At 35.6% G+C, this 26,633-nt stretch overlaps 2 protein-coding genes across 16 annotated transcripts; both read left to right on the forward strand.

Moving 5' to 3' along the window:
* Positions 1 to 210: 210 nt before the first annotated feature.
* On the forward strand, positions 211 to 26,069 carry LOC101736224 (ribosome-binding protein 1). Of its 15 annotated transcripts, none has more exons than XM_062676098.1 (22): positions 211 to 495; positions 1,486 to 1,703; positions 3,069 to 3,245; positions 4,623 to 4,805; positions 5,707 to 5,869; positions 7,503 to 7,706; positions 8,203 to 8,348; positions 9,566 to 9,678; positions 10,098 to 10,272; positions 11,124 to 11,204; positions 12,404 to 12,559; positions 13,613 to 13,688; positions 14,448 to 14,545; positions 14,815 to 14,940; positions 15,443 to 15,589; positions 15,969 to 16,073; positions 18,071 to 18,367; positions 18,906 to 19,022; positions 19,619 to 19,678; positions 20,380 to 20,475; positions 21,046 to 21,105; positions 22,179 to 26,069. In XM_062676098.1, the coding sequence occupies exons 2-22, from the start codon at positions 1,503 to 1,505 to the stop codon at positions 22,197 to 22,199; spliced, it is 2,802 nt and encodes a 933-aa protein (XP_062532082.1). In that variant the 5' UTR covers positions 211 to 495; positions 1,486 to 1,502; the 3' UTR covers positions 22,200 to 26,069. The 15 variants fall into 15 exon arrangements, with proteins under 15 accessions (XP_062532082.1, XP_062532085.1, XP_021202564.2 ...); XM_062676095.1 differs by having other exon boundaries at positions 277 to 752; XM_062676097.1 differs by lacking the exon at positions 211 to 495 and adding an exon at positions 737 to 847.
* Positions 25,533 to 26,209, forward strand: LOC100101167 (NTF2-like export factor 1; the record flags this gene model as incomplete). Its single annotated transcript, NM_001099623.1, is given in 1 exon segment — positions 25,533 to 26,209. A coding segment is annotated over 1 exon segment (414 nt). The 3' UTR covers positions 25,981 to 26,209.
* Positions 26,210 to 26,633: the final 424 nt, after the last annotated feature.

Below are 26,633 nucleotides of genomic sequence, written 5' to 3' on the forward strand. Positions count from 1 at the left end.
CAAGGCTATCAGCTTAGGTAGGAGAAAAAAAAAAAGAAAAAAAAAAGATCGACACACCTATTAAATGCAGGCATTTAATAAGTATGTAGGTAGGTAGGCCTATGTTTTATTATTTAAATGTACATAATATATTCACTCAACATCCAAACAGAGCCCAAAATATATTACCAATTTATCTAAAATCTACTGTATTTTTAACATAGAAACACAGTAGGTAACAGCATTTTTAAAGCTATGGGCACTGGCTAATTTATGTGTATTATCTATGAAACTGCCTGTAGTCTATGTTCGTACCAAGAAAGTGAAGTAAGCCGGTTTACAACTTTGCAGAATTAAGTGAACCGGATTCAGCGGATACGGGAAGCCCGAACGCTCATTTCGTTTTTATCTTCAAGTTTTTGTGAAAAACCCACTAGTCTTCTATTTGATATATGAATCAGGTGTATTATACTAATTATAAGAATAATCTAGTGAAATTATCTCATTAGAAACTAAGTAAGTAAATGAAATCAATTTATTTCGTCCAATATTGTAAGTACGCTAGATCAATGTCTTTGTAGACAAGGAAATATGAACGTGCTTAGAGACCTTTGTTTTTTACAATACATTTCAATCCACAAATTCAATAAACTACCGTTCTTTGTCCAAAAATGTAAAACTCCCCGAAACTTACATTGCAAGAGAAATTGCTGTCAATAACCTTTGACATGTGTCACTGCTTACGTGTCAGCGGTACTTCTCTTGCACCTAAGGTATACAGTTTTAGACACTTTATTAAATAAAATTTCTTATAAGGTCCTCTCATCAATCCATAATTTTAACTTCATTACAAATTAACATTTGTATTGTAAGTATGTTTGCAAACAATAGGCTTACATTGCCCATTTTCGTTATCATCTAGCTAATCAGTCAGTTCAAACCTAGATTTATGTCTTTTGAAAGTAACTAGTATTAGTAACTAATATGCTTCATCGAACTTCAAAGTAGAAAACATTCAACTTGATGCCTGTAATGTCTAGGTATTTATTCTACAAAATTCTAAAGTGAATATCACTTTAGAAGTTTTCTTGCACTAAAAAGAAGATACTGGTTGGTATCACATAGGTACATGTAATATAATAATATACTATCATAGGAAAATTGATAATATTAATTTATTAAGCTTATGAAGATAGCACGAGTTTAATCAATTACTTGATGAATTTGATTGATGTGATTATTGCTTAGAGAAATTTCTTCTAGGCAATCACTTATAGAAACGAATTGTTTGGTAATTTGGGAAAGTGAGTTCTGATAATGTAAACAACTACATAAAATAATGGTTAGAAATTTTGTGTTAATAATAGGTTATACAAAATGATATTTTTGTAACCTATTGGTAGGGCAGTGATATTTGTTAAGAGCAAGATAAGACTACTTAGAGTCCTTATTGTTGTTGTAGAGTTGAATGAAACTTCTAATTCTAAGTATGCTCTACACATTTAGGCTTGTAGCAGATCCAAATGGAGCTGCAAGCATTACTGGTTCTGGGAGGATTGGGGGTGGCTGGCATAGCAGTTCTCCTATTGATGGGACTGTTCTCAGCCTCAGGCACTAGCTATGAAGAGGCTATTGCACAACAACGTAAAGCAGCTACTGAGTTGTTGGCATTAGCAGAAAACAAAAGCAAGTCGAAGAAAAATGTGAAGAAGAAGGATAAGAAGGTAAATTTTATTTCAAATTCCCAATATGGACTAATATGTTATTGGTTACTTGGAATGCCTTTCACAGATTCATAAACATCCTGTAATTGTTATCTGCAAATAAATTGAAATGAAAGAGTAATTTAACGCTGGCATGGCAAATTCTATGCCTGTGTAGAAAAAATTATCATTCTGTATATCTCTACAATATAATTAAAATTTCAGCCTCCTTTTTCATTATATGTAACACGCATTTTTCATGGATATATGTGTTGTATTTTGTGATGTTTGTGGTCTCAAGTAACAACTAAACTCTGGGTTGATTTAGACCTGTTGGTCTATCCTTCAAAAGAAATACTAGACTTTGCAACATAAATACCACACCTAACTTGGGATGAGATTGAAACTGTATTTGTGCTATAATCTTCTTCTGAGTCGGTCTCTTCATTGCTGAAGGTCGTGTCTAGTCTGAAGTGTGGGCCACTGTGCTATAATACAAACAATAATTATTTTGCAATTGAAATTGTTACAGTGCGGTATTTAGTCTTATATACTAGTGTAAGTTCAGAGAATAATCTTGATCTGTAAACGCAGTAAAATGTCCCTTCGGAACAAGGTGACACTTTACAAAATTTGCATAAGGCTCGTCATAACTTACGCGAGTGTGGTGTTCGCTCACGCGGCCCGCACACACATAGACTCCCTACAATCCCACTTTTGCAGGTTAGCCGTCGGGGCTCTGTGGTCGTGAGGAACGTTGACTTACATGACGACCAGGGCCAATCAATCCAAAAATACATGAAGTCAGCGTCGGAACGGTACTTCGATAAGGCTATGCGTCATGATCGCCGTATCGTTGCCGCCGCTGACTACTCCCCGAATCCTGATCATGCAGGAGCCGTCAAGATCACCGTCGACGCCCTAGACACGTCCTTATGGATCCATCAGATCCAATAACCTTTGAATTAGACGCCTTCAGCTCTAACACTACGAGCAGGCTTAGGAACCCTGGTAACCGTACTCGTCGACAAAGAGGTCGACGTGCAACCTAACCCATGTATCAGCCCGCTGAGTTTCTCGCCGGATCTTCTCAGCGGGTCGCGATTCCGATCCGGTAGTAGATTAATTCGCGAAGCAATTGCTTAGTTGCAGAGTTGTTAGGTCTCCTTCGGAGGCGCTCGGGCAGTTGTTAGCAAATTCCACCCCTCCTGACTGAGCCTTTGCTCGCCCACCTGTCCTGGTGAAACTGGAAAGGCCTCCAGGCCATCAGTAATCTTTCAATCATAAAAAAAAAGAATAATCTGCCACCAATTATAGTATTTATAAATTTATATTGAAATGTTCAGCTCTAATTAATTTTTTATTTTAAATTTGGTTCAAATATAGCTGGCCAAGAAAGAGAAGAGCAAGGAGAACTCTGGTACAACAGGCAGTGAAATCGACAGTGAGGCCCCAGCTGAGAGTGGTCTAGAAGATGACCCCACTCCACCAACTAAGGGACATGTCGAATTCTCCCCACCTGTTGTTGTTGATGTACCCAGGGATGCACCCCCTAATGTTAAGGTTTGTAGAAACTCTTTTAGTAATTACATTTTCATGCACATACTAACACCAACTTAGTGCAAATCTAGTAACACACTAGGCCATTTTCATAATTTTATAAAAGAGGAGTATGGTTATGGGGCAAATTATATTAGAAAACATCCTAACATGTTAGTGTATGTAAAACTAAAACTGGAAAAATTATTCACATCATGGTAGATAGAGATTTAGGTGCTTTACAATAGCCAGTGACCTAAAGGATTATAAGACACTTAGTGTATATGTATTGAGTAATGTAACTATGCTGCCTATTTCGGCCGCCAACCTATCGTGTGTTTCGCTTTGAAAGGCAGGTCTTATTCAATACAATTGAGATTTCGATTCGTGATACGTGGCTTTCAATACCTCTCATATCTATCGAGACCAGTGTGCTTAGTGTGAGTTTTTTAACGTCTTGATCGCGTAAAAGCTAACTTAAATTTTTATGGACTTGGAACAGCGCCCCTAGAAACAAAAATTCGCTGTTTCAAGTCCATTTAATAAGCACACAGAAAGACATATGTCATAATATGCCCCATGTACCGCAATAGAAAAAAGACTAAAGGAAATTATGCATTGTCTAATACGTGTCGGCGATAATTTTGGGATCGAATTCTTCAATTAATCAATATTTATCATATCTTTCAAAAGGATACTCGAGATTATTTCGCGACAGTTTCAATGAGGACCACGCTACCACGACACGCGGTGGCTTACTAAAGATAAGACTTAAGTAGAGGTAGTTAGTGCCTTGGTGATTAGTAAGGCATATTGTCAGTCTGTAGGAGTGGGTACTACTATCTTTCCTATCTGCTACATAGAATTTCTTGTGTTCCCGTCTAAAAGCATAAATTAGTTATACTACTGTAATACTGTTCAGAGTGCCACCTCGAGGTGAGTTCATAGATATTCCGACATGTCAATAGGCCCCGATAACCACTAAACAGCAAGTCGACAGAGTTAATTTGATAAGATAGAAATATCATTACTATAGGTGGCTTTTGTAGTAGGAACATATCAGTAACTTTAAGCAGACATGCCTGTTGACAAGTATCTTCTAATTAATAGCCAGAAAGAAGGTCATATATAATCCTCCGATCTTTTGAGTTCCATATTATAACAATGCTTAAATAATTGAAATTATGTATGTATTGAAAAAAGCACGGGGCATAATTTGGTTTAGAATGAAACTAACACACAAATGGCCAATGTGATTCATACACTAGTGTAGTCATCGGTAGTAAGTACCATATAAAGATTATTAACACATCGTGGGTGTTTGGTAAATTTAGATAAGAAAGGTTTATGGTAGCACAAAAGATATTAAAACGACGTATAATGTTTGGCACTACTGTGCAGATACGCAAACGTGGCAAGGATCCTAAGGTAAAGCCGATTCTGTTGAACAAAGAGGATCCGAGTTGCGTTAGTGATCCGAGCACGGTCCCAGTGGCCGCCAATACCACTGTCGCTAACCATTTTGAGGAAATGCATCCAAAAGATGAAATAGAATTGATGCAATCGGCCCTATCAACTGAAAAAGTGAGTTCTTATCGTCTAAAGAATTTGCGTTCCAATGTCGCTGTTTGTTTTAACTGGTTTTAGATATATTATTATGTAAAAACGCTTGATAAATGTTATAGCTAACAAGGTTTGTACCTACCTAGTCGTTGTTTTATTGTTCATTGTTCTTATCATTACACAGTTATGTTTGGCTTTAAAAGTATTAATTTGCCTATGTAAATTTATTTGTAGTCGGAATGTGTTTTATAACTTGCATGCTATGGTAAAATTATGTAACATCATTGCAGTGGTAATGTTTATTGTAATTTGAAGTTACTTTTACATATTAATAATTATTGTTTCGTCAAATATTATCTTAGGTTAAAGTAAAATTAAAAGAATGTAAATAATTTTACATAAAACTAATTTAGAATATAGGGTACTTGACTGTTTAAGAGAAATTATTAAAAATTGCTTCATTATTGTCAGCATCTTTATAACTTATTCATATTCGGTATTTACAAAATTCATAAAACTCTAAGAAATAAAACCAGCGCTAAAATGTTACCTTTGGGTCACATTACGTAATTAATTATGTATTTACGCTGTACAGTTTTCAACATGAACTTCGTCAGTAATCCGTCGTTACTAAGTTATGATGTCACTTTTTACCGTCACAGCGTCCTAATCAATCGATTTTTTTTTTAAAATAAAACTTCGTTATTTTGTTTTACTCTTCTACTATCTATCTCCTAACGAATCACATTTTTAAGCAGTCAAGCACCTTGTAAAAATAAAGTGCACGCATTTTAAAAATACAATAACATTAAAAACCTTTTTTTGTATAATAAGAATTGACTAAAATGCTCCGATTGAATTTAACAAAGTTTAGTTGTAAGCCTGTCCACCCTGTCTAAAGCAAGCTAAACTTTTATTGTAGGTCGTTGAAAAAGTTGAGGAACCTGTTGACAAGAAGGAAGCAAAGCCTACAAAACCTCAAAAAACTGGCAAAGGTGCTCCTAAAGCAACTTCATCCCCTGAGCTTAAAGAAGAAACAAAAGAAAAAAACAACACTGGGGACGCACCCAAGGAGCAACGTAAAGGTTTGTGTCACATGCCACATTGTCTTTGTGTCATTATACATACTAGTGGTCCCGCAGTAGTCGAAATTCGACTATAATTAATTGAAATTGTAAGTTTGTACACTATTATGATTCTATATTAAAAGATTATTATACTTCTATAATCACAAATTTCGCCAAGACTACACTATAGAAAAATATTAATTAATAAGACAAACAATATTTAATCTATTCTCAATTTGACCACAGACGTCAAGAACAAAAGTTTGACAATAATTAAATAGTATGCATGCGAGTGTGCGTCAAATACATGGTAGTGTGTGTAATGTTTTTTTATTGATTTAATTTATTTTTTATGCATAATTTTAAAAAATATAAACATTCTGCACTCCTTCTCTGTATTCTCTATAAGTGTGGGAAATTTCATACTCCTCCGTCCGCGCAATTTTCGTAAAAAGGGATACAAAGTTTTTGCTTAACGTATTAATATATAGATATGTTATATAAACAAGATTTGATGGAATTTATATTTCCAATTATTTATGCATTTTCGTTTTATCTTTGATGTCCTTCATAAAATTCATTGCAGTCGTGCGATGCTCACAATAAAAAAACTGTATATATCGTTTTTAAAGCCACTCGTATGATATATTTAACTTTCTAAACAATTTTGAATATACTAACCATTACACTTTAATGTTTTATGTAATTCACATTTTTACATCGTTGTTATTGGTAGACAATCGTAATCGTTAACTATACCGGAAACGATATCTGTAATCATTAACAAATCGGTAGCTTTAAGGCTCTGTCTACTTGTTTAAATAACCAGTTAACGGAGATTGATGGGTATACTTCATTATGGAGAAATACTAGGATTTTGTTCTAGAACCTTAAATGACCTGAATACTTAAAAATTATATTAAAAACCACTGGCTATTTGAAAAGTAATTTTGATAGTAACGAAACATTCAACGGTAGACAGCGGCTTGATTTTGCCTCAACCATTGCTGACGTCCATGAGCTAACCACTCTCCATCAGATGGGCCGTATGTCCGTCCGTCTACACGGACAATAAATAAAAAATATATTCTCAAATTTCAAGCTGTTTAGAATATTCTGAGGTGAGGCCGGAATAAAACCAAATAAAATAAAATATGGAATAATTTTAAATAAGAGCATGCGTCGCCGCATTCACCGGCTGAAACCTATTTTCGTGACACGCAGGTGCGCACTTTCAAAACGGAACGACACAGATAACTAGATAAAGATCTTAAAGTAGGTCTAGAAAATATAGCTTTATAGTAAAAAATGTAATTACCCCAGTATTAAAGTGCGATTTCACTTAAGTAAGAGTAAAATAAAGTGAATCCAAATTGTATTATAATATTACTCGTATCTTTAAAATTACTGAAAATATATTTTTTACCAAAAATATTATAATTTATCTATTACCAACTTGGAAGGATTGAATCGGATATTTTCGGATTAGGTCGAAGGCAACTTAGCAATTGAAGGCATAAGCTATTCATAGTTTTTTTTTGTTTTCCAAAAATAATAAAAAAATATTTAAATGTACCATCAATCAACAAACCTAAGTATTGAAATCTACTCTCTTATATTCCGGAAAACTTACGAGTATTTTTTTAATTAGGTAAAAAAGAGAAGAAGCCTCATGATGAAGCAGCGGAAGTAGCACAACAGGAGATTGTTCCACCATTGAACATACCACAGCCGACTGAGCTAACCACCGAAAAACTTCTGAAACAAGCATTAGTTGTCGCACCTCCTGCGCCGTCGCCTCCAGCTGGCAAGGGGAAGAAGAAAAAACAAGAACCTAATGTCCTCACGCTCATGGGTAAGCAATAGACATGTACTGTGTAAAATGTACTGGAAATTCTAAAATACCTTTCAAAAATTGCAAATACAAATGCAAACAAAATCTATGATATGTGTATATCACAAGTCAGAAAGCTTTAGGGCTATAAGCTCATGACGTCAATGCTGGCTTTTATCGTTTTATTTATTTATTGCTTAGATGTGTGGACGAGCTCACAGCCCACCTGGTGTTAAGTGGAGGTCCTACCACCAGTAATTACGCAAATTAAAATTTTGCGGGTTTGATTTTTATTACCCGATGTTATTCCTTCACCGTGGAAGTCAATCGTGAACGTGAACACTTGTTAAGTACGTATTTCATTAGAAACAATGGTACCCGCCTGCGGGATTCGAACACCGTTGCATCGCTTGATACGAATGCACCGGACGTCTTATCATTTAGGCCACGACGACTTCAGACGTACATGTTTCCAACACCCACATTGTATGATACATTGTTTAATTTCTTATGATAGTTGGCGACCACGGTGGCGTAAACGTTGGCGAGCTGGTGCGCGTGGTCCGCGAGGCTTCGCTCTCTCGTACAGAGATACAGATCCTGACCGACGCGTTGCTCGACAAACACCATGATCCTCTACCCGAACATTCCGAATGGTCCGAGGTACCTGTGACCTTAAATTTTAAAACTTGCAATACATATCGTCTTCTCGCATTAAAACTGTATAATCTCAAAACTTACTAAATTTTACAGGAGAGTGTTTTAAACTAACATTTATTTTTAAGTTTTTACCAGTTACATTATCTGTCTTTTAAAGTAAGATAAAATTATGTATTAATTTTGTTAGTCGTAATCAAAATATAGGTAAAATAAAAAAAACTAAAACTAAACCACGTTCTTTTGACAGTATTTAGAGAGAAAAATACTGGTGATACCAAATGATTCCGCATATTAACTCAATTTCAAATATTTTTGGAAATTGTACATTTTTAATGCGAAAAGACCATATGTGTCAATAATGTTTGCTCCAACTTCAGTTTCCTTTGATATGTTTGATATTTCAATATTATTTATATTTCTGATAATTACAATGTAACATGATTATATAATATTGCAGCGGTAACTTCTTGTCAACCTCAGTTGAGTTGTTTTAGCTTTAATTCTCACATAATATGTTTATTACACAGATGTCAAAAGGAAAACATTTTGTCCTTTAATATGTTGTTTTAAACATAAATAAGCGGACTTAACTGAATTGAGAATTATCTGATAACTTCACACTGAAATGCATTTTGAAGTGTTTATACCACATAACTAATGAGAACTGTGAGACTTGCCTATTCATAAAACTCCTGTTAAATTTAATAATAAAAAAGGGTATAAATTTCTTAATTTAATGATAAATTAATTTTATCAATAAATCTATGTGAAATCAATGCACTTAATTGAATGTTTGAAAACAATCTTATCAAATTATTTGAAGTTTAGCCAATTTTATCCATCCATTTTGTTATCACGCGTAACTGATTAATTTTGTGAGATAATAATCTTCCCAGCAATATGCCATGGACGACTAAATAATTATTTTGATAACTTTAGTAGGAAACCGATCTGCCCACGTCACTGTTATCATTTTAGGATTTCCGGAGATTATAATCATATTTACATATTATAATACTCAACTACCAGATAGAACATTTTATGCGTAAAAATAAAACAAATACAAACAATATTTGTTGATAAGTGGTATATAACTTACTGTGATTTCTAAATTTGGAAATTATATTTTATATTATATATAATGTGGACTATTGAGTGGAAAAAATATATTATGTTAGTTAACTGTAAGATTAGTAATTGATAAAGTTTATAATCCCTAGGGCCCAAATGATCCAGTTCAGAAATTGAAGAAGCAGTTAGCCGACAAAGAAAAGGCGCTGGCCGATGAAGTTGAAGCTTCCCAAGCTTTGCAAGCCAAATTGAAGGAATTACGGTGGGTATTTCACGTTTACCGCTTTTGAAATCTTGATGAACAAATTTTAACCTACCATCTAGTGTTCATGATAATTGTTTACAAAGGTAGTTTTCCAATTACAGCACAAGAGCGCATTATGCGGCATAATGCTCAACTAAGCTTCAGCATAATTCGGCATTGTGCGTCACTGAGTCGCATTATCCTCTGTAATTAGTAAACTACCTGTATTAGTTTGAGTCGCATTATGCTCTGTAATTAGTAAACTACCTGTATTAGTTTTCCAGTTTTTTTATTGCCCTTGTAGGCAGACAAGCATACGGCCCACCTGGTGGTGAGTGGTTACCGTCGCCCATGTACTTCAGCAATGCCAGGGGCAGAGTCAAGTCGCTGCCTACCGAAAATACAATATTGATTAACGTTGTTTCGTAACCATACAGAACGAGCCTGAACGCAGAGCGCAGCCGGGCGAGCGGCGCCGTGCGCACGCTGGAGGCGGAGCGCGCCCGCCACGAGCAGGCCGCGGCCGCCGCGCGCGTCGACCTGCACACGCACCAGGCGCGCCTGCAGCGGCTCCTCGACGACAACCACCAGCTCGCACAGGAGAAGCTGCACGTATGTACTTAGTAGAAAGCAATGCTGCACAAACGACTCGCAACATTAATGACGTGGCTAGTGAATGCTACAAACGATGCCATTTCGAAAAAGCGGCACGACATGAGAACCCTCATCGTAGCCGTCGGTAATTATGGTAAACAGTCGACGTCACCCAAAACACGTCATTACGGATCCTCCCAATCCACTAACGGTGCTTTTAGGAACCCCAAGCACCGGTCATCGTTCTCGTCGAACCCGTCTCGCTTGCGACGAAGGGTTCAGCGAGTAAATTAACCCACAGACACAGCCCACTGAGTTTCTTGTCGGATCTTCTCGGTGGGTCGCGTTTCCGATCCGGTGGTAGATTCTGCGAAGCATGGCTCTTGCCCCGTGAGCTCACTTACTCGCCCGGTTACGCTGATATGATAAAAATCAAACCCTCAAAAATTATAATTTATGTAATTACTGATTATGGTAGGGCGTTTTATGAGCGCGTAAATGTTAGGTGCTGCCACATTACGTATTTCTACTGCGAAGTACTTAATGCGTTTCGGTTTGAAGTGAGGGACAATCGTTTTACTACAAAACTTACGACTCAGAAATAATGTCTAATGATGGGTGGCGGCTTTTACGTTGTTGATGCATAAGGGATTCGGTAATCACTTAACATCAGATGGACCGTGAGCTCAGGCACTAATATCAGAAAAAAGTACAAAAAAGAAATGAACATCATCATCAATTAAAAAAATACCGACCTTACATTTCAAGATGAGTGACATCAACTTGGCTGTGATTTGTACATCGAAGTCATGTAAATTAACTAAGCTAATTTGGTATCGGTAATAACTAAAATTATTTATTGCCTACAGTTGCAATCGCAATTGAATGCAGAAGCGGAAGTTCAAGCTCAACGAGTCCAGATGGAGGTGCACATTAAGAGATTAACAGAGGTAAGAAAATAGTAATACAATATATTTTTACGCGGTTCCCTTACGTGCTTGTTCATTCATTTTACTGTATATCAAATATTGCAGAAGAAGAAATTGATATGCGGACCTACTCGTCAATCCCTTGTATTATATTTCTCCTATTTTTAGTACGAATCTTATCTCTTGGGCCTGTTGTATGCAAAATGTTTGATTTTAATAAGTTATAATTCCTTTTCGAAAAAGTTTTGAATTACTGTCGTATTGCGCTTAAAGAAGTATTACTTCAAAAATGATTTATCTATCATACACTTGCGAGCATCTTTAGAGGAAGAGGTAGACCTAAGAAGAAATGGGTGGATTGCGTGAAAGACTATATGTGTAAGAAGGGAATGAGCGAAGAAATGGTATACTCCGCGCGCGAGCTCCGAGGATTCGGAGGCTGAGGAAGCGGGCGGGCGTGCACCGCGCCCAACCGTCGCTTCATACCCCGCACTTTCCCAGTACTAGTGTTGACCTTAACGTGAGAGTACGCTTACAGACTCGTTCTTTTAAATTTTGCGATAGCAGTGTTAATTACGTGTGATTTCTAATATAAATAGTCTTACACTTATAAGTCTTTTTGTTTGCACAAATAGCTATTTAATTTGATGAAAAATGAATGGCGAGCACTAGCATAATAAACATGTCTTAGCAATAGAGGAATATTACTGGCAAAAGGATGGCTTAATGTTGTCGAATCATTTATTATTGAAGTATGTGAGGAGATTACATCAAATTCTTCAACTACTGATTAATCTGATTGCGAGAGTAATTAATAAGATTTCACGTTCATTTTGTTCAATAAAAATCAGTTCATTAAATGAAATTCATACGTGATCAAATGTTTTTTTTTTATTTCAAGTACATAATACCCACATAAAACTATTTTATAGTTTACGCTCGCACGGAGGCTTAAGATGTGTTAGTATCGATAGCGCAATATCGACTAATTACAACACTAGCTCATTACGTCAACATTCCTTAAAAATCCTCGGAGCTCGCGCGCGGACAGTATATGATAGAGGAGTATGGAAGGAGAAAACATGTTACGCCAACCCTAGGTGACTGGGAGAAGGGCAGGAGAATGATGATGACACTTGCCAGTGTCTAAACGAAGTAAAATCAGGCATACATTTTGTGTAAGTGAACTAAGTGTACATCGGCGCGTTGACTTGTTTCAGTCGGAGGCGGCGCTGGTGCAGCAGCTGGCGGGGCTGCAGAGCGAGGCGGCCGCGCACGCGCACGACGCCCGCCAGGCGCGCCTCGAGCTGGGCGCCGCCCGCGACGCGCTGCTCATGGCGCAGCAGCACGCCGCCGAACTGGCGCAACAACTGCAGGTACACCCTACATCTACCTGAACGATCGCGGGTCATGCACAAACAAGCTGATACTGTACTTAAAGTAATTTAAAAATATATATCGACGCTTGAAAGGCAAACGTGACTAAGCGACAATGCGTGAACTTTACAGTAGACTAATTTAAAGTTGATATACCTGAAAAAAAATCTATTTTAACGAATCTAGCTGTAGGATTGAAATGATTTTAATAGACCTAGAAATATATTTTTTTGAAGTTATACTTCTTTAGGCGCGTTATGAAAAATTGATGAGAGTGAAATTGTACGATGCGCGCGCACCGTGACACAAAATTAACAGAAATGAAGTTGCCCACTAAACCGCTCATTACAATACGACCGACGTAACTTGGCAAGTCTGAATATAGCCGCAGGTGACCTTTCGCGCATGTACACTCTTAAAAAAAAAGTGTTATTAGCATTCATTTTTTAGTAATATAAATGACAAAATTATTATTTAATATAATTCATACTAAATATTATTAAATTATTAACGTTAAATATTTATTATTAATTATTTAATATTTAAAAAAAAAGAAATAAATTTAATAAAAATAAAGTATAACTTCTTACGCGCGTACATAAGTACACGCACCGTTTTTTTGCGCATCGAATATGGTTATTACCTATCATTTATGTACAAAGCCGTTATTGTCGCTTAGTCACGTTTGCCTTTCAAGTGTCGATCTATATAAAAATGAATTGCTGTTCATTAGTCTCGTTAAAAAACTCGAGAACGGCTGGACCGATTTGGCTAATTTTAGTCGTGAATATTATTCGTGGAAGTCCAGAGAAGGTTTAAAACGTAGATAAATATGAAAATGCTCGGAATTCAATAAAAATAACAATTTTGTTTTTCTTTTGATGTGTCCCCCCTTGGACAGATTACTTTTGTTTATTTTATACAAAAGCTTAGGTCTTTTATTTATCTATTGAGGCACTACGAAGTCTGCCGGGTCAAAGTTTTCAGTGTTAGCTCTTTTATTGTTTTTCATTTGATTATACTAACATTAAAGTTTATTATGTAATAAACAGGATGCAAACCGTGCATACACCGAACTAGAGCAGCACTCTCAACAAGAAAGAAGGCAATTACAGGAACGACTCGCTGGTAATTACTTATTTAATTTCTCTAATCATACCTACTGTACATATCGTGTGGTTCTATCGACGTCCGATGCTATAAATTTTACGAATTCGAAAAGATTTAAAAACTTGAATTCTCTAACGTTTGCCAAAAACTAATATTGCAATATAAAGATAAAGTAGTGAATTGTAATTCTACAACTACAAGTATTGAATTTTATAAATGTTCGTCGGCGATATCAACAAATATACAAACTAAATTAATTAATTACAATTGTATTTTTGTTATGCTGCTTACTGATAAATGATGAGAATAACGAACATTGTAGTTAACAGTACCTATACATTTCAAAAGTTCCGATTCAATTTACACATTTTTCTTTAGTATTTTGTTGTAGACTTAAAAAAGTCTTTGTCGATAACACTAAAGACCATACAAGCTATTAATCACACAAAAATCGGTTGATAAACAAAGAGGAAAATTGTACTTAACTGTTTTGTCTTTGCCTATTTATATATAATGTATGTGTTAAAATAATGGCAAGGATTAATATGACAAGATTACCCATGCGGTGAGCCAAATAAAATCTCAAAGGTCTACCTACCATCAAAGATGGCTGAATTCTTGTTTATATAAATATAATATATTTATATAAATTTCATTAGACACCTTTATGAATAAACGAGGATATAATATGAATTTACAACACAACACGCCACCATCTAATCGATACAAAATATATGTAGCGTTATTTGAGGTTTAATGAATTTGTTTACCTTATAGAGCTTCAAAATGAAGTCCAGAGATTGGCGAATCATGCTCAAACAGTCGAAGCGAACACAGAGAAACTAAAACAAGAAAGTGAAAAACAAAAACAACAGGTAATAAATATTATGATAACTTTTTAAATCTCCTTACATATATATACTTTTGTTTTAACTGTATGTAACAACACAGAATGACTGTGAAGGAAGTTTGACTTCGATATCTGTTTAGTCTCTGTGTATGTTACAGTCAGCAATGATTTCAATTAAACAAATAAAACAAGCACCAATATATTTTTAGTCTTCTTTTCATTATGGAAACTTTTTTCTATATTTAAACATGAAAGGTACATTCGTGTATTTATTTCAAGCTCATTACGTTTCAGCTATCCAATGAGATCAAAATAATAGGGGAGCAGCTGTCCGCGCGCGAGGCCGAGCTCGCTGAGCTCAAACAGATAAAGGCGGTGCCCGCACAGAACGGTTTGACGGCGGATGACAATGAACAAAAGGTATTCACTCTCACTAAGTTTATACCTGTCATGAAGCGTGCTGTGGTTTTGTTGCATTCAAATAATACCACCAATTACAATTTTTATTTTACTAGCTGTACCTGTCCGCTTCGCGGGGCATTTCAAATTAACATTATTATTTCTCACCCCCACAAAGATTCTCATCATTAACGCCCCCCTCAACTGGTGTAGGGAGTCCAACACTCATATAAATATTAGCCTATCCATTAAGTACATGTATTTTTAACATGGATACCAAGTTTCAATTCAATTGGATGAATGATTCAGTACTGATATCGAAACATCCGTAAAAACCAATGTAGATTTATATATTAGTATAGATTATTTAATACTTATATACTATAGATGGATAAATGAGTCCACAGCCCACTTGATGTTAGGTGATTACCGAAGCCCATAGATATCTCAGTATAATAAATATAGTATATAATAATAAATATAGATATAGTATTAAATTGAATTATAAACGAATGTATTTTAGATAAGCAAATCGGAGTTCGCGAAGGTGGAGAGCGTGGTGGCGGCGCTGCGCAGCGAGCTGGAGTCTGCGCAGGGCAGCAGCCGCGAGCAGCGCGACCAGCTCGAGCGGCTGCGCGACGAGCTGCACCGCCACAAGCACAAGAACGACGTTAGTTGCATTCACTCGCTTCGACACGCTCACCGGATACCAATGTGCTTAGTGCGACTATCTTAACGTTCTCGATAGCGTAAAAGTTAAGCCATTTTTGTATGCAGTTGGAACAGCGCCCCTAGTGGCAAACGTACGCAATATGAGCTAACTTTTACGCTATCGAGAACGTTAAGATAGTCGCACTACAACACACACAACTAAAATGTTTCAAATTAACTGACAGTTCGATAATTGAGAGTATCTACCGGAAGAAAGAGGAGATCGACTAGTTGACAATCTTAATTATCCAGGGCTCAGCTTAAAGTATACAGTGAATCGTCGATAAACGTTATTGTATGTATTCATTAACCACACCGATTTAACTCGTTCCGATTAGGAGTTGCGAACTAAAAACTGGAAAGTAATGGAGGCGTTACAGTCTGCCGAAAAGGCTCTCCAGTCGAGAACGGCAAGCGCGTTGCCGGCCCAAGACTCGTTGCGTGTAAGTGCTCCCCCACTTGTACACAGCTTTGTTCTTCTTTAGTTTTTGACTCCGGTACGGTTTGTGCATTAGCCAGCGTCAAGTAATATTTTTATAATTCGCCGTTTTAATTATTTACCGTTTGTAAATAATAAAAAACGAAGGAAACTTAATCAATTGGCATGAAAAGAAATGAAATGAAATGAGATGATATGGGATGAAATATAATCTCATTAAAATGGTGATTATTTACTGTGACTTTTTCAATTGACTTTGGAGGATCCCGAGAAGCTATGTTCAGTGGTTTTGTTTCATTTTCCCACATTAGTGCACTTTCACAGATACTAAACAGTTAATAAACCACCGTTATTACACCATTTAAACCCGAAGAAATACTAAATAGATAAAATAAAACAAAACACACAACTTCACTCTTCGCGTTCCCGCCAAAAAGTCTGTACACAGCTTTGTATGTTTTTTTTTTACGTTGCATTGTGATATTATATCTTTGGCCGGCTTCGCTTTATTCGACGTACAGCACGCTATATACTTATTTAGGCGTCACTTAAAGGTATAGCTATTTTCACTGCACGAATTGTATGCACAGCCCAACCACAAAAAAACGAATATCAATACTAGTTATTCCCGATACGGTAAATCAGAATAATAGCGCTATCATGCTTTATTCAAGTTATTTTCGTATAAAAAAACATGTAAATATATCGTTATAGATGTAATAAATTAATATGTAGTTTAAATAACCTCCGATACACATTGATACTTAAGGCACTACGCCCTAAAAAGTGAGAGTAAACGTTTATGTGAGATAGTTTATTAATATTATTATTATTGTAAACTAAAATTAATATATTAATGATGCTTTCAAACAGTTGGACTGTAAATTCAATTATTTTTTTAAAATTTTATGGTAATGTTACCATCTATTAATTACCTTTATATAAAATGAATTAGTGAAGAACAAACACATTTTTAGAAAAAGTGTATCACGCATTTCTTTTCCATATCCGCCTCCCATTTCATATGACCCTAGTTAACATGCGAAATAACTGTGACTGGTTACCGCAAATCGAATTAGCCCAAGTTAATTTGAATTTAAGAATCGATGAAAACGATATGTAACAGTTGAATATCAATTCAGTTAGTCTTTGGTTAATCTTCTCGTGTGATCATCACAAGGATACCTACTATAAACATTTGTTACCTTATATTGTTTTGCTATCAAGACAATATCTTTGTTAGATTGTCGACTCATGAAGTACTTATATCAATAAAATGATAAATTTATTTGCTTCATAAATAAATGTAGTGTTTTGCTTTATGATAATGTAGTATATCGTTATTGTTGTTAATGTAGTATATGTTAACTATTACATATTTTACAGCCGATGTTAATAATATTTTGCCATTTCGATGCCTCCAATGAAGACTACTCTAACTCAAAATTTTGAAATTTTCGTTTTTCACGCAAATCGCTTCACTATTTTAAAAGTATTACAAATTCATTATTGATGGGGTTCGAAGGAAGAGTAAATCAGCTAGTTACACAAGAAAAAGCCATAAATATATCTGCAATAATAAAGTTTTATCAGCTTTTTTCGTTTAAACGCTCTTCCTGTAAACCTACGAATTTGGAGTTAGAGTAGTGTTCATTGGAGGCATCGATTTGATACATAGTTAGTAAAGTGTTATTTAAGTATAATACCGAGCTTCTCTGCGATGTAATTAACCCATAGACAGCCCACTGAGTTTCTCGCCGGATCTTCTCAGCGGGTCGCGTTTCCGATCCGACGGTAGATTCCGCGAAGCACTGCTCTTGCTAGGGCCAGTGTTGCAACAACGTAATGTTTGAGCCCCGTGAGCTCACCTACACGTTAGGGTGAAGCTGATATAGCCTCTCAAGGCTATCAGCATAGGGAAAAAAGCGATGTATACGTTTAAAGTAATAAATAAATTCGTGTGCATAAAACGGTGAACATAATAGAGAGCAATGACCGCAGGAGGCAGTGGCGAAGGCGCAGGAAACGCAACTAGCTGAAGTGGCCGCTGTGCTACGCGCCGCCTGCCCCGCCGCCGCGCCCCATGACCCCTGCGCAGACCTCGCCTGGCTGAGAACCTTCGCCGACAACCTCGGACAATTGCTGCTGCAGCAGAAGGACTTGCTGCTCAAGGAGACTGAGAAGCAGGCGACAGTGGTCACGGCGCCGCCCTCTGACGACCGACTCAAGGAGCTGGCCGATCAGAACGAACACCTCCAAAGTCTCGTCGACAAATACAAGACGATCATAGACGACACGGTAAGTCACATTTCTGTTTTTGCAAAAATTGCTCATGTATAGATTTGGACTATACTATACTTGTCCCATCCCAATTGTGGAACAAAGAAATCTTATAATCGTATAGAAATTCAGTTACAATATATAAAAATCGATCATTTAGTTTTATGCTTATAAAAAGCACAGAAATTTTCTCAAATATCAAATATATTCAATAATATGGGTTAGGATAGCTCGTTAAATTTGTAGTAGACTGTGCCATGACTAGCCTTGGGACAAAGTACCTTAACAATTATTAAGCCCATGCAGTAGATTGCCACCGTTCTTAAAGTGAAACTTAAAGGACAGTTTGAAGTAAAAGAAAGCTCCTGTTATTGGAAAGGAAACCGACTCGCAAGGCGATGACGTCATGGATATGTATGTAGCTGAAACAAGCAGAACTGCAGTATCATCTCGTGCAAGCTGCAAATGATGCTGCAAACATAGACCTTACAAATAATAAATAATCGATATTTTTTGTGTCTAGCCTATAAGACATTTTTTTCGAAATTTTCATCAGGAGGGCGTGTTAAGCCGGCTACAGCAAAACGTGACGACAGAGGAACAGCGATGGGCGCAACAACTCGCCGACAAACAGCGGGAACTCGATGAACTGCGTCAGAGAACTGTTTCGCAGGTACGTACGTCCAGCACTAGAGTGGACTATTTACTTTAATTGATTTTTTTAAAGAGATTTTATGACCTGGTAACTAAGACCTTTAAGTCATGTCTTATTTTTATTTATATTCTTATTTTTATGAAATGAAATGAAGATGATTAATTTGAGACATTAATCAGCTGGGATGAAATTAAATGAAATGAGATAAGATGATATGAGATGAAATATAATCTCAGTAAAATGGCGGACATTTACTGTGATTGTTTCGTTGGACTTTTTGGAGGATCTCGAAAAGTTACGTCCAGCGGTTTTGTTTCATTTTCTCTTTTCAAAAGTCTTACTTTAATTGAATTTATAGAATTCAAAACACGAACGTAATTGCCGACGTCGATACGTCATATCGATGTTGCATTTCGGAAACAACTTGTACAACAAGCGAGCTTGATTTCAAATCGGAATCAATAAACGGTTCACAGCACTAGTGGGTAGTGACGTGCGAACTCACAAAATAGAGATGTTTATTTACCAAAAAAAATATAGAAGTAATGTTATTTTGTTAATAATAATTATAATTTCAAACAGTTAAATAGAATTGAGTGTAACTTTTTCGGTAGGAACCGCTGGCGTTCGCCTACGCCTGCATCGAAAAATCGTTGCCTGCGATTATTGAGGAGGTATAACAGTCGAGTCGCTCCGTTCGCACTCTGTGTGCTTCTGTGTCGCTATCGTGATTGTGTCAATGGTCTTATTTATATCTAGGCGTTTGGACTTTGGTATATTGGTTGTTAAATGTTGTTCTTCTATGGAATGCGCTCCCACTCAAAATAAGGTCGGCCACTATACGTGAAGCGTTTAGGCCTTTTTTAATTATTTTTTCTCCTACCTAAGCTCAGATACCTAAGATGACGTATTTTAAGACGAGGGCTCGAGAACTGTTTCTCAGAGAGTTAGCAGAGTAATCTAGAAGAAGAATAGAATAGAATAATATTTATTTATATATATATTTTATATGTATATATTTATGTATATTTAAGTACGAGTATTTGTATCTATAAATTTTATGTATGTTATAATAATATATACACATATGTTTAAGTAATATCACTATCACACTACACCTACCAAGGTTCATCTCTGCGCCCCCTTACCTTAGGGCAGACTATCAGAGAATGCCTAAAATTAAGTAATTAAGAATGGCGTTAAGTCCGCCTTTATACTGTCTAGTATATATTATAAATAAAGTTATAAATAAACTACAAGCTCTTCAAAACGTCACACACTTGACTCGTTCTGCGTTGTTGAACAATGTCATCCTTCGCCTGGTGATGGTGCAAAAATAAAATGACACGGAATATTAAATTTTCATTTTTTTCAGATGCAGAATAAGATTGATTCGTTGCAAGAAGAACTGGCGCAGGCCAAATCAGCGCGACACAATCACACGTTCGCCGACGCCGAGCGTCTCGCCGAGGTAAAATATTATTTAATAAAATAATGTAAATTAATTTTGCACAAACCTTAAACTATTTAAAATGATTAATGGAGACGATGAACATTACAACGGGTATGTACTCGCCCATTTTGAGACACGAAATCTAAGTTTTGCAACGACCGTCTCACCTTTCAACCGAAATGGATTACGGCTTCATGGCAAAAAATTCAGGATTGTGGCACTTACCCGTACGGGCTAACAATACGCCCTAATAATAATTTAAACTGATTGTTGGTCGTGTTGTGAGTGGCATGGGTAGGAACCACCGCCCTGCTCATTTCAGCCGTGAAGTAGTGTATTTGGGTTTGAAGGGTGGGGCAGCCGTTGTACTGTAAAAATTGAGACCTTAGAAATCATATCTTAAGGTAGTTGGCTGCGTTTACGTTTGTAGATGTCTATGAACTTCGGGGACCACTTAACATCAGGTGTGCCGTGAACTCGTCCATCCAACTAAACAATAAAAAAATAAAAGAATAAGTACATTTTGTGCAAATTATTAAATAAATAAATAAATATATGTAGATAAATATTCAATTGTTTATGTCACAGGAAAGACTGATGGCGGGTTTGTCTGATAAACATACGGATATCAGCAACGGACCGTTACAGGTGAGCTATCTCTAAACATTACAGCACAAGAGAATATTGAACAAATTATTATTGACGAAACAAACTTCTTGGAGATCTCACCGCCCATAGAATGCCTCTGTCTACCTCGAGATTAGTTAGTATCCAGATGAGTCCAAGACTAGTGGTTTTTTTTCCCCTACCTATGCTGATAGCCTTGAGAGGCTATTTCAACTTCTCCTTGACTTATAGGAGAGCTCACGGGGCTCAAACCGGAGTGTTGCTAACACTGGCCCTAGCATGATCCGGCGAGAAACTCAGTGGGCTATTTTGATTACTATACGATGACTTACTTATTGCTGCCATAGAATATAATACTATTGCCGCCGATTAATTTATACCGCCGATTTGGTCTGGAACTTTTTGATAGAGTACCGTCTAATCCGATGTATTTATAGGTAATTTGTATGTACATATAAGTGCATATATGTATATGCACAGCTACAGTCTGCTGAAAACAGCTTATAACGAACATTTATACAGTAACATAAATATTGTAGGTAGGCAATAAAGTATGTTACATGCTATAAGCATTATAAACAGGATTATAAAGTTCCCTACTTTATAAAAATTAATTCCCACATATCTGACGCAACATGACGGCGAATGGCTTCACCGATTCGACAGATTTATTTATTTGTTTCAGTTTTGCTCGTAATTGTTAAGACAGGACTTGTATTATATGAAAAAACCTGAAAGGAGAAAAGTCGGTGGTAGTGTTATAACAGAACTAGCTGTACCCGTCCGCTTCGCTGGCCATTTAAAATGAAACATTATTATTTCTCACCCCCACAAAGATTTTCATCACTAACGCCCCCGCAACTGGTGTAGGGAGTCCAACGCTACTATAAATATTAGCCTATCCATTAATTACATGTATTTTCTACACGGATACCAAGTTTCAATTCAATTGGATGAATGATTCAGTAGTTATAACGGAACATCCGTAAAAACTACTGTAGATTTATATATTAGTATAGATTATTTCGTTGAGTAAAGATGAAAGTCATAGTCTAAATAGATTATGATATGAACTTTTTTTTGTTGTTTTCTAGCTCGGCTTGGAAAATAAATAGCACTTGGAAACAGGAAGCTTGTACAAAGCGATGTCGAGTGATCATTCCTATCCGGAGAGCGACTGCCCGTGTAGGTAGCATGCGGCGCGCTCCTATACTTACGGTTATTCGATAAATAATTATAAGTTTGTAAAGGACTCACATCCGTTACTGTTACTCCCTCCAGTTTAAAAGGAATCTAATTTCGTCATTGTCGCGCGTTCTTGTATCTCATTTCACTTTCATCAACAGTTTAGTAACTAAAATCTTTGTTTTAGTTTTTATTTTTTTGTAATGCCGTCCACTTATACTCAGTACTTGTTGGTGTAGTAAGATACTTTGATAATTATCTTAAAACCATCCAGCCCATGTGTCACTGTGTGATTGTAATAACACATTTAAAAAAAAAAAACCTTCGAACTTAGATTCCTAAATTATCAGTGAGTAATAGATAATGTGTATTTAGGAGTTAGATTTAGAATTATAAGTGCATCGAAAGTGAACATTTACAAAATTCTAACCAATTAATCATCTATGCTATTAAATGGCAATTTTATATAGAAATTACGAATCAATGATTAATAACACTAATTTAATAAATGTAACATCAAATTAAAATCCATTGTTTTCTTCATATATTTATTAGTTGCAACGTTTTATTGTTAAAGGAATGTTAAACAAAAATTTCTATCAGTGCCTTAGGGTAAAATTGAAATAGAAATCTGACTTGTATTTAATTTCTTAGAAATGATATGAAGGTAATACGGTAAATAACAATCATAAAATTCCTTTAATATTAAGGGATATTATATTTTAAAGTATGTTGTATTGTTATAAATGTTTATTATTTCGATTTTGTGAAGACGACTTTTTTATTTTAGTGAATCATTGTGTCAAAAGTCATGAAACGTGTAATAATTATAGTGAATAAGTAAAATTTAATTATTGTATAATACGTAAACTTTGTATAATAATGAAAAATAAAGACATCAAGAAAATATTATTTCGAGTTTGTTTTAAATTCATCTAGTTTAGGTTTAGCTGCAGCTCCTATAAAATTTGAGAGTCACTGTCTGTGGAGAATTTGCGATCAACAAAATCTTGAACGTAACATTACTAAACTTATGGCAACACAAGGGTAAAAAAACCTTTCTAAGCTGAAACCATACACAATTTTAAAAGTAATACGGAACCATCAAGGAACGAAAGTAATATTAATTTACTAAATAAAGCATCAATAGTTGTTTAAATAACTTCAGGTTTCGTGAATGCACATTGTAACCCAAAGCTGACAGTCATGAGTCATGAGACAAGATTTTGACCATCAATTTGTTTTTATTAAATAACACGTTTCCTGAAAGTTCTAACACACCCTGTAGAATTCGTAAAATATTTGATAACATTCATAAGTGCAGTCTACTAGGTATGAGGTGTAAGTTTCACAAAAATGTTGGTAGTGCTGAGCAGATTCGGAGATGTAAAAATTTAAACGATATCAAACCAAATTATTAGACGAACCTATTAGATCCGCAACTACGTTCCCGCTGTTTTTTCTATGGAAATGAAACATTATTTTGAAAAAATGCTTACAAATGAATAATTCAAAGTATTGCCCATTAGTAGCTACTACTTGATAATGACCTACTGGTGGAAGAATGTCTTGACATGGATAGTCCGCACGGGTAGCTACCATCACCCTGCGTATTTCTGCCATGAGGCAGTAATGCATTTCGGTTAAAAGGATTGGACAACCGTTATTTACTACAAAACTGAAACATGTCACTCATATTTCAACGTGGGGGTGGCATTTACGTTGTTTATGTCTACGGGTTTCGATAACCACTTAACACCAGGTAGGCCCCGAAGTCATCCTGGGTGGATCTAAACAAGAAAAATAAATGAAAAAACAATGAAGTTATTTGTCGTTTTAATGCATCTCGAAAAATAAACAATGTGGGTTTAGCTTCTGAGATATTAGCGGTCATAAAGTAGGACTTAACCGGCCAATGTAGACTTGATTAAGATACCGCAGTTGTAACAAAAAATCGTGCGAATTTAAAATAAACGATAATACTTAGTCTGATTACATTTTAAAATTAAAGACATTTTCACTGAGCTTCCTCAGATTCATAGCAATAATTTTGTAACGAGATGGACCATATAGTCATAAATTTTACACCACCTTGGAAACCTTAATATTTTTTAAGTCATGCGAGACTCCGATGTGATATCTTTTTTTTTGAGTAGTTTATGAAACTTAAATAATCGTCTATAGGAAAAAAGTCCTACTTCATCATTTTCGAGTTTGTTTCTCTAAAATCGAATTACTACTAAATCTAACTACTATTTTGTAACATATCATACTTAGGTTATACAACATTTGTAACTATTTGGTAATATGTATTATGTAAAGATAAATTTAAAAAAAGTGTGTGTGTCCGCTCCGACGCACGACTGGAGTTTACTGGATATAAAAAATTAAACGAAACAATACGAGAAATAGTTCTATATTACGACAACACGATACACTACAGATTATTAACAAATTAATGAGACACAAAACAAACGACTAACAAATGTATGAAAATACAATAATGAGAGAAACGCGCGATCAGTACGAGGCTTTGTGGCGGACTGCCGGCGCAGCAGCCCGGCGTCACCTGCGATAACGCATTTCGTGTGACATGCGCAATCAGGCGCATAACGCATTTCGTGTGACATGCTAGTACGATTTTGGTCCCCATAATTTTCATACCCCGGGCCTATATATGTAAATCGATTCTAAAGGAGTAAACTCCAAAATATTAATGTTTGTTGGCTCAATATAAAAAGTCGTGGAATCCGTTAGAATCATTTTAACTTAACCATTTAACATCAGGCGGGCTGTAAGCTCGTTCACCCATAAAAGAAAAAAAATAATAATAATTAATCTCTGTAGGGACATTGGGTCATACGCTTGGATTTTATTATTATTTATATATTTAATTCTACCTGGGGACCAGTTTTTTATATCTTTTTCAATAAGAAATGAACCAATCGCATTAAAGAATAGATTAAGTTCATGTTTTTTGTACCTACTAACAAAATTTGCCCCTGAAAAGGATAATCTAGTTTTTTGAAGATTTATTAGCCTGGTAATAATTAAGCTAGATTTGTAATAGATACGGTACCCTCAGTTGTATGAAGTGTAGAACTATGGAGGCCAGGGTAAAGCTACTTTTATCCGCCATGTTCTAGTCGTAAAGAAGCATAGATACACTTCAAAAAGTCAATTCAAATGGCATGTTCAAGTAAGCTGTAGTGTCAAAAAATAATAACAAGCTACAAAATGTCATTTATAAAATACTAACAAAGATTTTGTTTCAAATTTAGAACAAAAAATATAAATATGTCTGACGTAGCAGTAAAAAATGTTGATAGTGCTTGTGAGACAGCTGAAGAATTTACTAGAGTGTTTTACAAACAAGTAGACAACAGCCGCCATCTAACCTCAAAATTGTATTTGGATACTGGATTACTTGTTTGGAACGGCAATGGTATCAGTGGCAATGACAAAATACAGAAATTCTTGATGGATTTGCCTGCAAGTAACCATACGCTGAAAAGTTTAGATGCTCAACCAATATCTGATGTCTTGGTTGCAAATAAATTGACGTACCTCATCCAAGCTTGTGGAGATGTTACTTATCAAAACGAAGAAACAAAGAAACCATTTCAGCAAACTTTTCTCATAGTGGCAGTTGATGGGAAATGGAAGATAGCCTCGGATTGTTTCAGACTCCAAGTTCCTTATGGAAATTAATTTTTATTTTATTATTAAGTTAAATGTACCAATTGCTAAGCAAAAATTTTATTTAAGAAATACATTAAAAATTCTTTTTCACCATTAAATGACTTTCAATTATGCCACTGTTAAAATTTAGAGTATTGACCTAAAAACAGATTGCAATTTGGACAATAATGCCTTGTTTTCTTAAACAGTGGGAAAATGTACGGCATTGCTGCAAGACAACATAGCATACACCATCTAGAAAAAAAAGAAAACTTGCAATAATCCATTAAAGATATGTAAATAATCAAATAAAACAGTTTTTTAGTGCACTTACAATGTAAATCCACATATGAAGCCAGCCAACATATGAGTTTTTTTTGAGTTTTTATACTCTACTTTTGTGAGAACTGTCTCATTACATTTAGGGCAATGAAAAAATATTGGTGAAGCCTTCAGTTGTGGTTGTATTATTACTGTTTGATGTATAACAGGTGCTTCTATCACATTTCTCTGATCCCAAGGAGTGTATGGTGGAGGTTCTGATCTGACATAATTTACAGTTTCTACATTAAAGTCTGCTTGGACAGAATCACTCTGGGCTGGATTTATACCATCACTCATCATTCTATACTAAAGTTTTAACAATGTATTTTATGTATCTGTCATGTTGATTACAAAATAAC

Source organism: Bombyx mori, chromosome 25, assembly GCF_030269925.1.
Source record: "Bombyx mori chromosome 25, ASM3026992v2".
NCBI classification, from domain to species: Eukaryota; Metazoa; Arthropoda; class Insecta; order Lepidoptera; family Bombycidae; genus Bombyx; species Bombyx mori.